This window comes from Solanum tuberosum, unplaced genomic scaffold, assembly GCF_000226075.1.
Source record: "Solanum tuberosum cultivar DM 1-3 516 R44 unplaced genomic scaffold, SolTub_3.0 scf00122, whole genome shotgun sequence".
Lineage (NCBI taxonomy): Eukaryota > Viridiplantae > Streptophyta > Magnoliopsida > Solanales > Solanaceae > Solanum > Solanum tuberosum.
The window spans coordinates 1,332,745-1,346,722 of NW_006239050.1; the positions used below are offsets into that span (position 1 = coordinate 1,332,745).

The following is a 13,978-nucleotide window of genomic DNA, read 5'->3' on the forward strand; positions in this document are numbered from 1 at the left end:
GTCCCACAAAGAATTGACATAGACACTCATATACATGAAATCAATAAGATAAATGTTTCATCTTGGGCATTTTTGCTTTCAATAAGTAAATTATAAAGAAATTTTAATGAAAATATGTATAAGATCTTTAAAATTGTTTATAAAAATAATATATTAAGTATGTATATTAATAAAATATATGTATATAATTCATCGGTTCGGTTCGGTTATTTCTTCGGGTTTTTTCGAATAAAACCATAATCAAACCAAATACTATCGGTTTTTAAAAATCTAAAACCAAACCAAACCAAACCCAAATAAAATCGGTTTTATTTTATCGGTTTGGTTTGGTTTTTCGGTTTGGATCGGTTTTTATCCAAACCGTGAACACCCCTAGCCACCATATTGATAAATCACTTATCTCATGTTCCTTTTATAAATAAATATTTGTGATTATAAATTTTCAAATTGATGCACGAAATCTTATAAAGATCTACTGTAAGATTATTTTTGTCCTTTTATAAATAGTAGTAACTAGTTATTTTTGTTTAATATAAAAAAAAATGTACATGGTACGAACAATATTTTCACGCTAAGCATGAGTTTTTCAAAATTAAAATAACGAATCCTCTTCTTCTTCTTTTCAAAATATAAATTCATGGTCAAGTTTTAGATTTTAAAAACATTTGAAATCATGATTTGAAATCTCAAATCATGTTTATTTTTTTGAGAAAATGAGATTTGTAATCATGATCCCAAATCGCATATGCTAATTTGAAATCATAATTTTATATCGCATGTCTAAATAAAAGTTTAATATTGAAGGCAAAATAACACAAAATTAGTTAATTTTATAAAATAATAATTATTTTGAAATGAAAACTTTTACTAACCTTGCCAATTAAAATGTGACAAGCTAGTATAATATAAGCCTAAAGTGACTTGTAAACGAGGCTCATAAATCCTTTGGACATGTGATTGCTTTACTTTTTATGAATAAAAGAAATTAAATTCCTAAAATAAGTAATTTGTTTGTTTGTTCTGATTTGGAATAAATTATATCAAATGATAGAAACTTCCATAAGATTAAAGTAAACAGAATTTTGTTTTCACATTATTAAACAAATGAGTGAAGAAGTTCAATCGTTCAACAATAGTCAAATTTGTAACGGATTCAAATTTATGGTACTCAAGTTAGAATTGTTGTTCCCCTTCCAAAAGAAAAAATATATTATTTTTTTATACTTGTATAGGCAGAACGTAGCAATGAAGGCTACAAAAAAAAATAAAAAAATTAAGAGAGTATTATTTTATATTATTTTTACTATTAAGTAATTACATAGAATATTAATAGTTAAACTCCACGGCCTATTTTAATGGCTATCTTTTTATAATTTATTAAGTTATTTTTATTTAACAGAAGGCAAATTTTTTTTTTCTTTTTAAATACTCCCTCCGTTCAATTATAGTTGTCCATTATACTATTTTGGGATGTCTAACAATACTTGTTCATTTTATGAAATCAATAGATAATCTTACACTTAGTTCCTAATTTATCTTTATTATTAATTATAGTCATTTTCTTATTACATTTTTCAAGATACTGTATTTATTATATTTAAAGAATAAAATAGTAAAATTATTCTTTTATTTATAATTTCTTAAGAGCGTACAAAGTCAATAGTAGAAAAATATTGTTGAAGAGACAAAGATGAAGTAATATTTTCAATCAAAGATAAGTGAATTGAGGACAAGGGGTGTGGAGTATTTATTACCTTAATTTTGTGATAGGCATTCATGCCTTGGGAATATCAATAATAAAATTTCAACACAGTTTAATGTATCTACATACTCCAACATAATTTTTTCTATTGGAAATTTGTTACCATTACAACAAGAAGTCAGATTACAAGTTTCTTTTTTCTTATTTTATTACTTCCCCCGTTCTAATTTATATATCGTTCTTATTAAAAATAAATAATTTTTAATATTTGTTATTTTACAAATTAATATATAAATAATTTTTTATTTTTTTTTACCCTTAAAGTTATTATTGGTGTATATACATTTTATTATTAATAAAATATTAAATGTATATGTTAGTGGATATAAATTGTGGTAGAAGATGACTATTGATTCTTGTAACTTATATGACCATTAGTTCTTGTAACTCTTGTAGTGATTATTTTGTTATAACTCATATGACCATTAGTTTCTTGTAACTTATTTAATATCTATCATATTTATCTATCCACATTACTTACCCTCATTCTACCTATTGATTATATGAAAGATGTCTTCACCTATAAATAGTGGTGTTTCTGTTGGGTTCGAAAGTGATTAGGGCGTCATGCGGAAGCTTACAATTACAAATCATGACATTGATAAATCAGATGACAAAAACTTATACTAAAAAATCAAAATATTATTATATGAAATTTGACCAACTGGCCTACATATTAAAAACTAATAAAAAAACATTAAAATCGTAGAGAGAAAATCTCCTCATAAACAAAAGTCTCTAAACGACTACATTGTGGATGATATTGTTGTTTTGTTATGAGAATAGGGATCTTCAATTCATAGATCTCTAAATGTTTTCTCTAAGGAAAGAATAAACCAAATATGGAAGAAAAATATATTTTCATTTCAAGAAAAGTTAAAGCATTTATGGTAATATTTTGATTTTCCTTCAAAAGAAAAATAAATTTCAAATAAGGTAAGAAAATCAGGGCAAAACCCTAACAGTTTCTTCCTTTGTGAAGGATGTCAAGAAAGATGAGAAGTGTGAAATAATATTATAGTGTGCAGTAGTGAAAGAGAGAGTTGAGACAAAGAAAATATTTTAAGTCTTCAACTATATTCACTATACAAAAGAGAATAATTATATGTTGAAGGAATATGTTCTTATGTGGAGCTTTGGACTCTTCAATAATCCGAAGTTGTTTGAATTGTACACGTTGTTGGGCTGTTGTATCCTGGAGAGGATAAATCAAGAGTATTATTGCTGGATCGGTGTAAATTATGACACAGTGGGCTTGAATCTCCTTAAAGAGAGCGAGATATCCGCAACTCAACCTAAAGATTTGCTTATTCATTTTTTTCATTGTATTGTCAACTGTAATTTATATTATTTGTGGTATATTACACCAACAATCATTGATCTATGAATTTGATCAACATAGGAAAACTAAATGATTAATTCATGTTTATTGGTCAATTTAATTGATCAATTTAATTAATTTATGTTCATTTATTGAAAACTTGACTTCAAGAGAACACTAAATAATAATGCAATAGTAAACTTACCTAATTTTTTAAGGAACGTGAAATCTAAAATGGTGACATAGAAAGAAGAACGGGGGAGTAATAACATATGTGATAGTGTAAGAGTAAGATAAGCATATGGTGAAAAAGAAGTATATGCACCAATAAGGGTTGTGGTGAAATGGTAAATACTTTTTCATTCTTAAACAATGGTCTTGGGTTCGAATCTTCTTGAATACGGAATTGTCATTGTTAGGGAAATTCGAATTTAGTCGGACTCTAATGTAGATATCGAATACCAAATGAAGAAAAAAAAAAGCATCTGCCATAGCTAACTTGTACCTAAACGACTTAATTGTGGAACTAATGTGTACTCACTAGCTTCCAACTACAATTCATTTTGTTCATCGAATTGAAAATACTACTGCTGTGCCTACTTTACTACTAATATGAATATATATTTTTTCTAATAGACTAGTTAGGCACATAACTAAATATTAAAGACTAGACTGAAATTTGATTTAATACAAGTACAACTATACAAGCTCGATTTTACTTTTACAAAGTTAGATTGCTTTTGGCTTAAGACTCTGTAGCAGGGGCACAAAATTAAATTGAGAATCGAATTGAATCGTAAATCGAGTTAAAGCGGAAAAAGAATCTGATTAATGGTTTGGTTTGACTTGATTTGATATTGGAAAAAAAAATATGACTATACTTGGGTTGGTTTGATTTTAACTAAAAAAAGTCAACCCAAGATCAAACCAACACAACATTATATATATAAAAAAAAATTAAAATTATACATAAAAGTATTTATTTTGATGTAATTTCTAAATATTACTTATATGCTTTCATAATTTTTATCTTTTAACATATTTTTTCAAGTTTTTTTTAGATTTAAAATTTTGCATGGTCCAATAAAGGTTATAGTCCATAGATATTAGTAATTCTAATAAAGCTCAATTCAAAGTCAAATGAATACTAAGGCTAACAAAATAAATTAATTCAACACTAAGAATGATAATAATGTTGAATAATTTTTCAATTTTACATTGGTTTAGACATTTAAAATACATAACCTAATTTTAATTTTCTGTAATGTTTAATCATGTAATTAATACTTATTAGACTTATTTTAGCATGATTTAGTACTTTTAAATTATGATCATTTTCATTATGACTTATCAATTTGTAATATTTATTTTATACGATTTCATTATTATTTTTTATTGAATATTTTAGTGTCATCACCCATCTCATATTTGTGTTATTTTCTTAAGAAACACCTTAGATAGTTGTATTTTGATTGGACTTATAAAGAAATATTTGGAGCACAAGTTAATTATATGTTTGTATGATTACTTTACCGGAAAATCCAAAAACCTGAAAAAACACGAGGTTTATTAATTTGGTTTGATTTAAAAATTTAAAAATCCGACACAAATGGTTTGGTTTGGTATTTGAAAATCCTGAACCAACCCGAGGTTAAAAAACTCAAAAAAAACCCCGAGTTTTATTAGTTTGGTTTGATTTATAAATTTAAAATTTTTATACAAATGATTTGGTTTGATATTTGAAAAACCCGAACCAACCCGATCATGTACCCCTAATATAAATAACGGAAAAGGGTCATATTTGCCCTTGTACTCTTAGAAATGGGTCATATTTACCCTTCGTCATACTTTTTTGATATATTTGCCCTTACCATCCAACTTTTGGTACATATTTGCCCTTATATAATTAACTTATCATATCACCATTTTTATTAGTCCATGTGGCACCTACATGGCTCCATGTGGATATTCTTTTATTATAATTAAAATTAAAAAATTAATTTCTATTTAATATTATATCCGACCCATTTAGTAAAATCCGACCCAACTAATGTGAAAATCCATCAACCCTAATTTCATTACCCATTAGCCCTAATTTGTACCCATCATCTTTTTTGTGAAATATCATTACACAAATCGGTGTTTCTCTTGTATTTTCATGCACAAGGTTATGTCGTATTTACATAGACAATACCAATCTAACTTACATAAGCATAATAAGAAACAAATGGAAGAAGCAAAATGCATAGCAGATAAAACTCAATACCTCACCAAAATCACAAAAACAAAATACCAAACTACTGGAGATAGAGACAGAAAAGACCAACTAATGTACAAAAAAAAGAACATGATATGAGACTAGGTCTCTATCTTAAGAAGGGAATTGAGTGAGGTGCTGTTAAACCTCTGTGCACGACCTTAGATGACAGTATCACGGAGGTGCTGAGTTTGTACCACAAATCCACTTCACTCTTACTGTCCACCACAATCCTCAGTCGGTGTTGATCATTTCGGAACAGCTCCACCTGTACAATGGCATGGATGAAGATTAAATCTTAAACACCTGTGACGCAAGATGATGGGTATAAAATTAAGGCTAATGGGTAATGAAATTAGGGCTGATGGATTTTCACATTAGTTGGGTCGGATTTTATTAAATGGGTCGGATATAATACTAAATAGAAAGTAATTTTTTAATTTAATTATAATAAAAGAATATACACATGGAGCCAAGTAGGCGCCACGTGGACTAATAAAAATGCTGATATGATAAGTTAACTATAGAAGGGCAAATATGTACCAAAAGTTGGATGGTAAGGGCAAATATATCAAAAAAGTATGACGAAGGGTAAATATGACCCATTTCTAAGAGTACAAGGGCAAATATGACCCTTTTCCGTATAAATAATAAAATCTAGAAGGTTTGAATTTTAATTGTTGATACAATTATTTATTCAAATACAAAGTTAAAAACATTTTGTCCAGTACTTGATTAATAAAACTAGTATAGTAAGACAAATCATCTTAAAGAATATTGCGTATTTCTTTAAGAGGAAATATTTGTGTCAAAGTACTACTATATGTCGTTTAAAAGCAACCTTAAACGTTCCAAGTATTTTTTTTTATTCAAACATGGTGTTCATTATTTTTATTTTATTATTTCACGTTTCGTTCATGAATTGATGTCATTTTGTAGCAGAAGTCTATAATTGTGTCTTTAACTGTTTTACTTTTATTATTTTTTGAGCTATGTTGAATTCGAAGTTTTGATGATTGACAAATATTGTACAAAAATCAAATTCTTAGCATGTCATAAATAAGAAACTATAGTGTTTATGATTGACAAACGACTAGATAAGAATCAACGCTTTATCATGTCTAATAGAGAAACTGGGTTGCAGAAGTTTTATGCACAAGATGAAAGATTTAAGTCCTTCACAGACAACTAGAGACGCCTATTGATCAATGAGTTCGAAGCGGATTTCAAGTGCAAGAAGGATTTATTGAGAAATTTAGTTTATGGCATAAACTCGTGGATCAAAGAACTAGAACTCAACATGAAAATATTACTATATTTGAACAAAAACAAAGTCTTGAAATAATGAAATTAGAAGAAACCATATGAGGGCTTTCTTGATAGAAATGGTACATTGTTTGTTTGACACACAAAGCTAAAGGTACTCGTCTACAAAATTTTGTCGTTCCAAGTAGTTTGAGAGGTCAAGAAAATTGACAATAGCTCTCCTAAAAGCTTTATATCACAGTTGCTGCCTAAGAATATAGCAAGGCTCCTTTAACAGTGACTCAGATTACATAAGATGTCCTCAAAAGAGAACCAATACTGCAAATTGTGATGTAGATTAAGATTGGCAGCTCAATGATATATGAGATGGTGCACCACATAACAAATCACATTAGCCAGACCTCCACAGAGAGCTTTGGTTATATTACTTGATCAAAGTATTCCCAAGTCAAATTTTGACGGTATTCACACATGAGATTGATCACATATCCAGTGAGGGTACAAGGGAAATACTCTTCTTGAGGGTTTTCCGTGCTCGCCAGTGAACGGCTGCTGCAGTTTCTGATGTTCCCATCTGAACAGTAGTTTTTAAAAATAAAAATAAAAATCAGCACTAGATGATTACTCATTTATCCATAGTCCATGACCATGAGTAACAAAAATCTCCACAAAGTTGGAACATAATAAATAGCAGCAGCAAATACTTCCACCCCCCACGCCCATTTAAGAAACCACCCCACTACCTTCAACAATCGCTGGATCATAATCTTTTACAAAAGCATAGGTAAATAATTAGTGCCACAACACACATCATTTCTTAAACTAATGGGAGTCAATTAAACAATGCCTTAGAATACTAGAAATGCTACTCGACTTCAAAGGCAAAGGAGGATAATTCTTGAATATGTCACCATAAGTTGATAAGGAAACAAATTTGCAACCAAATACAAATTCCAAATATATCTAAAATACAAAATATTAGAGAGAGGACATTAGTATTTTTTTTAATTTTATGCTCATCGGCATGATTCTTTAACATGAACCAATCGAAAATAATTGCTGTTGCGCTGACAATAAGACTTAAGAACTCATGACTTATAACCATGCCAAGATGTGTGATCATTTAAAAGCTTAAATTGTAAGAGAGAAGGCACTTGTTCATTTTAGGTTTACAATTGGAGTTGAAACAGCGCACACCTTTTTCCTCTAATTCCCAGCATATCTCTGAACATTTTCTGCTATTTGTTTTAGTGAGAAAAATAATGTGTTCCCCAAAGGAGGAGGAGAAGGAAATATCGTGTACCTTGATTTCCATATTATAATAGTCTTGCCACAATCTGACATCTTGATCATAAGTTGTAAGTGCAGTTTCAAATAGTTTTCGGACATTTCCAAGACTAATCTTATCTCCACTAGACGCAAGGTTCAATTCCAGCTCAATGCAATTCCTGTATAAAGAAAGTCCTGGATGCGGTAAAGCAAGAAATCTGCACAAGGCAGTCAATGTCAGTCAACATGTATCTATTGCTCTTTAAAGAACAAATGAAACATCATCTATCATCTCAGCACCCCTAAATTTGATCTCACACATCGGAAGAAGTTTTGATTAAATAATACTGGATGACAAAGTCTAAAGACTGAAGAAAACCCTTATATCTCTCAACACCTGGAAGTCCTTGAATTTTAAAGGACCCAATATCAAGTAAGAGTTGCACCAGGTTAATCTTTTTGATACTAGTAAGCAAGTGAACAAACATGGTACCTAATTACCTAAACCAACTTCAGAAAACAACTGATTAGCTAATGCAATAATGGAAGGACTATGATTTGTTCATACAATGATCCAGTTGGAAGAGGGTTCATTTTATAGACTGTATTCCCTTAACCTAAAAAAAGTGGGCTAAAGATAGATGTCAGCACATTCTTACCATGCTCTTAAACAAATCTTTCTTCAGGTTAACGTACAGGAGCACATTCACTATAACAGAACAGTTTATCAAACATAGATGTTTGCACTATATATACATGACTATAATCAATCAGCAGTAGCATACCTCTTATACAACTCTCTAGCACTCCCAAGTCCATCCCTTTGCAGAACAAAATTGACGATGGTAGTAGAGAGGGAAAAACCATCATCACTTCCACCATCTTTGGCCAGTAAAGATATAGAAGTCTCAACCAACTTGTCAAAGAATTTCTTATGAGTGGAAAAATATTTGAGCGCCTGCATAATATGTAATGTAAATGGATCTTAAGAATTTTTTTGGAGTAAATGGATCTATGAAGTTCAAGCTTATAAATATTCCATTCATTCGACACAAGTAAAACTAAAGCATAGAAGGAAATCAGACAGAATGGCATGTAACAATATAGCTTGAAAGAAAAATTAAAATGATAAACAAAGAAAATTCTTGTGCTTGATCAAAATACCATGGAACTGGCTCCAAGAGGTCCTATTTTTATTTTATTTTGGCTCAGAGACCTTCCATCCTAACAACTACTGAGAAAATATTAATGTTTCTGTTGGGTAATATTAGTTTAGTTTCACATAGACAAGGACAAATCCCGCACTTCTTATGAATGCAACTCTATCCCCAAAAGCATACACAACCAATAGTGAAACTGTGATGCCTCATGCATCCATCATTTACTTGTACATCTCTAACATGCTAACATGCTCAACAATGTAACATGCACTGAACTCAATGGGATCTGCCAACATATAAGCACTCCTCAGACTTGCATTGCATATGTAATCACATGAAGCACTCAACAGATGCTTCCCTATTCTAAAAAAGCAAAAAGCAAATAGAAAATTAAAAGCATAACACAAATGACAGTGAAATGGTGTAGCCATGTGCATGTCTCAACCACTGATACATCTCTAACATACTCAACATAATGCGCACTGAATAGAATCTACTGAAATATAAGCACTGCCCTGACTTGCATCTTATATGTAGTATTGTATCAAGCATCAATGTTCGCAAAAGGAATCTATTCAAATAGCAGAAGTGTTCTTTTAAAGAAACACTATATTAATCATCAGTACAAAGATAGTGAATTTACATGTTCAAAAAGAAGCACAAGATGTATCCTTGGCCAGCTTACAAGTACTCTATAATATCTAGTAAGGATTCAGCTTCATCTACAGAAGTACGCCAAAAATGTAATAGCAGAAGAAATATTGATATATGCAACTGGAAAACAAGATCTCATATATCACAGCTAAGTCAGAAGGAGCAATACAGTTTCTATCACCATCTTATAATGCATGAAAAAGACTCTAAACAGGGAAAGGTTTAAGCTTTGGCCTACCATAAGCCATATAGTTTCTGCTTCTAATATGGGAAGTTTCAACAAAACACTTCTCAGGAGTTCAAAGATAGAAGACAGAGCTGCCTTATTTGGAGTACAGTTCTTCTGGATAAATCTCATTTCTATTGAGAACCGTAAAGCCCATAGCTGCACTGCTTCTGAAAATTTTCCAGAACACAATTTCTCCGCCAAAGTCTTAGCTTCATCTACTTTCCCAAGTTGCAGTAGAAAAGAAACATGCTGGCAAGCAAGATCTTCTGTGATGCATCCCATGGTTTCAGCCTTTTCATATACTACCAGGAGATGTGAAATAGGATCCATAACATGCCTAGCTGTACTGAAGAGCTCAGAAGATTGACTTCCCTTATTTTTAAAATGGATGACGTCCATCAGGAACTTTGCATAACAATCAAACATTGAAGCTGAAGGCACAATTTTTAAACCCTCCTCATAAACCTACAGAATCAATGTGGGTAGTCGTGTCAGCAGGGTACAGATATACACCATAAAAAGAGAACTGCAGATAATGAAATCTCCAACCCCCCACCCCCACCCCACTCGAACCCACAAAAAGAGTATCAGAATTTGTCACTCAAGAACATACAGTTGCCTGCACCTGCTAATGAACGAAGAAAGTTATACAGGATATTCTGTAAAACAGTGATTTACTACCAGTGCACTGAAAGAGTGAATCAAACCATAAAACTAAAGGAAAGGAAGATCTCAAACAGTAAAGCACAAGCCTCGTAATGTTTCATGTGCAATCAAAGACTTTTGGTATATGTCATCTGATTTAGGCATTGGAGAAGTATAACATTGTCCAAACAGTAAAGTTCAAATAGCCGCTCTGCTGCACATGAAGGAACAATCTTCCAACCAAACTAGAAGACGGACTCTCAGAAGGGGTAATTCTAGAATTCATGCCACTTTTTCCTTAGACTGGAGAATTGGAGTAAACAATGATTGAGGATTATTAAGGAATTAAGAACCTTCATTTATAAATAGCAAGCCTAAGTTTCTGGCAAACATATGTCCTTTTCACGTGATCTTAGACATGAAAGATCCAGAAATTATCACATTACAGGCAATGCAGGAATTAGATTATAACATCAAAATCGAACATGTGGATCAACAAAGGTTTAGTATTACCTCAATTGCTCTGCTTAACTGATCAGCTGTCATTGCTCCAGTAGTCTCTGGATTATTAAGATCAATCACTTCCTGTCTTGCAAGCCAATCCCAATATTTTGGTTCTTTTGAGAAGTCCCGTTTCATATCAGCAAGTATTTCATTTCGCATATCTTCTGAATGACCTAAATCTGTTGCTTCTAGTATGTCAAGAAACTTTGTTCTTAAACTGAAACTGGAAGGGAGGGCTTTAATAGAACCACCGTAAACTGTCTGAAGAACACTTAAACCTTGTTCCCTAAATAAATCTAATTTCTCCTTCGAGTCTCCGTCGTGAAGGTTGGATAATTTGTCTTCCTCTCTTTTATCATCAAGGACAATAAATAATTCCTTGTTCTCATCTCTCCACTGTTCCTCTTTAGCACTTTTGCCAGAACGAGCTAGTGTTCCCTCATCCTCTCCTAGCACAACTTTGCGGGCCTTTAATTTATTTAGGTATGTAAGCTCCATTCGGAGATATTCTACCCACAGATCCTCAGAAGTTGGACATGCTCTCAAGCCGCTATGCATTAGGGCACGAGCAGCAGCAGCATTTAAGTTGTTATCGAATTCCCAAGCTGCAGCATATATCCATACTCCAGGCACCTTAGGGTGAAACCTGATTACCTGCGCAAGGGCCTATTGAAGAACAAAAGGCATAAGAACAGCATAAGACACCCGAGAGCACAGTTTCTCAACATTTAATGATTTTCATAAATATAGGAGGGAAATCAACACCAGATAGATTTTGCCATTTTACCATGTTGCAAATGATCATATGCAAGTGCATAAATACAGGTAAGAGAACCAAGGATTAAGAAATATATACTGTTTGTTAAATCCCAAGAGAAGTTAAAGAGTTGAAAACTAGAAACTAGACCACAGAACAGACTTAGTAAACCAACTTAGTAATCAAGGTTTAGTGTGTTGACTGCCTTGATTTACAATTATATTCAAAATACACATTTAAAGCCTGCAGCTTTGGATTTTTATGTAGAAAATAAGTTCATCAAATTCACTGGTTTGCAGAAGGGGCAAAACTAATACACTAAGGACAACCCTCAATGCTTAAAAAATGGAACTTTGTCAAATAAAAGACATTTTAACATAATAAGAGAAAAATTAACTGCCCTTCCATTATACTAATTATCTTATCTTAAGTTTTTTTATTCCCAATGTTTTAGAACTTGTTTGCTCTCTAATAATATATTAATCTCATCAATAATCAACTATGCCTCAATGCCAAATAACTTTGTTATATCATTCCATTAGTAAAGAATTACACACATTTTTAGACAATTTAGGAACTCTCTAAGTGACTGGATTATAAAATAATAACTACGTTTAAGTATAAAACACGAAATTGAGCTTCCAATTAAACAAGTTTCTGCAAAGGTAAACGTACCTTCTTCATTCGACCATTCCTTCGCTCCCTACAGAACTCCAAATACTGAAACCAAAGCTCTATATCTCCCTTAAACCTAGTGGTGGCGAGCCGATAAATCTCAATAATCCTGGAAACTCCAGCATAATCTGAAACAGACTTTTTCAACTTTCTATCGCCGGTTGTTTTCATCTGAGCTTTTTTACGTAGAAGTCGTAGAGAATCGAGACTTTTCTCATAGTCAATGTATGCTACAAAATCCTGCTTCAATGGACTAGGTCTCTTCAACCTGTACTCAAATTTCCGGCGCTGTTTCACTATTTCCGCTATTTCCTGGCGGCTAAATAGACTGCGTTTTTCAAGGTCGTCGAGCTCAGGGAGCATACGCTCCAGCTTGAACTGTACAACATCCGCCATAGTTTTTCTTCTTCTTTCCTTTGTTTCCTCTTCTTCTTAGTCAGTTGAAGGAGTTTGTAGTAGAAACAGAGAGAGAGAAAAGAAAAACAAGCGGAGGGTTTGGGAAGAAAGAAGTTCGGGCTACATTTGTTTGATTTCTAATCCGGCCCATTAAAGATGAATATGGGCTTGGCAATCCTGTTGATGGATCTAAGTACTTTTTGATTCCCTAACCAACATGTAGGGGTGTTCACGGATCGATTTTGGATCAGTTATTGATTAAAATTAAAATCAAATCAACTTAATCGATTTTAAAATTCTCAAAATCAAACTAAATCAATCATAATATACATTTATCAATTTGGTTATTATCGGTTTCAGTTCGGTTTGGTTCGGTTATTTGGTTATTAACTATACTCAAAAATAAAAGCAATGGAAAAAAAGTGAAAACAATCCATTCAAAATGAAAAAATAGTTAGCGACTGACATTTTAAAACTTTCAATCTCTAAATTTACTGTGAAAAAAACTTCAAAATTCACCATTTTGGCCTAGAAGAAAGAGACATTGATATTTCTAGTCCCACAAAGAATTGTCATAGACACTTATATACATGAAACCAATAAGATAAATGTTTTCATCTTGGACATTTTTGCTTTCATAAATAGATTAAAATAATTTTTTATGAAAACGTATGTAAGATCCTTAAAATTGTTTGTAAAAATATTATATTATGTATGTATAATAATAAAATATATGTATATAATTTATCGGTTCGGTTCGGTTCGGTTATTTTTTCGAATAAAATCAACCCCAAACAAAATAATATAGGTTTTTAACAATCTAAAACCAAATCAATCTCAAATAAAAATGGTTTGTTCAATTTTACGATTTGGATTGGTCTTTATCCAACCCATGAACACCCCTACTAACATCGATTGTGGTGCAATGGTGAAACTGTTTTACCCTTAATCAGATGTCTCGAGTTCGAACTCTGGGTATAGAAAAAATCTTATTTGGAGCGTCACTCCCAAATGGACCGTGCATTGCACGATTTGGATTTAACCGGAGTCGGACACCAGGTGGAATCCCCCCTCCCCTTTGCC

General features: G+C 31.8%; 1 protein-coding gene across 1 annotated transcript; it reads right to left on the reverse strand.

Moving 5' to 3' along the window:
- Positions 1-6,681: 6,681 nt before the first annotated feature.
- LOC102578441 (U3 small nucleolar RNA-associated protein 6 homolog) lies at positions 6,682-13,021 on the reverse strand. The gene is made up of 6 exons (XM_006350414.2): positions 12,500-13,021; positions 11,077-11,733; positions 9,928-10,383; positions 8,661-8,833; positions 7,910-8,093; positions 6,682-7,180 (listed from the first exon to the last, which is right to left on the reverse strand). The coding sequence occupies exons 1-6, from the start codon at positions 12,893-12,895 to the stop codon at positions 7,088-7,090; spliced, it is 1,959 nt and encodes a 652-aa protein (XP_006350476.1). The 5' UTR covers positions 12,896-13,021; the 3' UTR covers positions 6,682-7,087.
- Between the last annotated feature and the right edge of the window lie 957 nt (positions 13,022-13,978).

What these genes read in the sequence shown, in the direction of transcription:
- LOC102578441 (XM_006350414.2), bottom strand. Translation starts at nt 12,895, where the DNA reads ATGGCGGATGTTGTACAGTTCAAGCTGGAGCGTATGCTCCCTGAGCTC. An exon ending in AGTTAAGCAGAGCAATTGAG is followed by an intron (nt 10,384 to 11,076) that starts GTAATACTAAAC and finishes TTGATTCTGTAG; the next exon opens with GTTTATGAGGAGGGTTTAAA. An exon ending in GCTAGAGAGTTGTATAAGAG is followed by an intron (nt 8,094 to 8,660) that starts GTATGCTACTGC and finishes TGCCTTGTGCAG; the next exon opens with ATTTCTTGCTTTACCGCATC.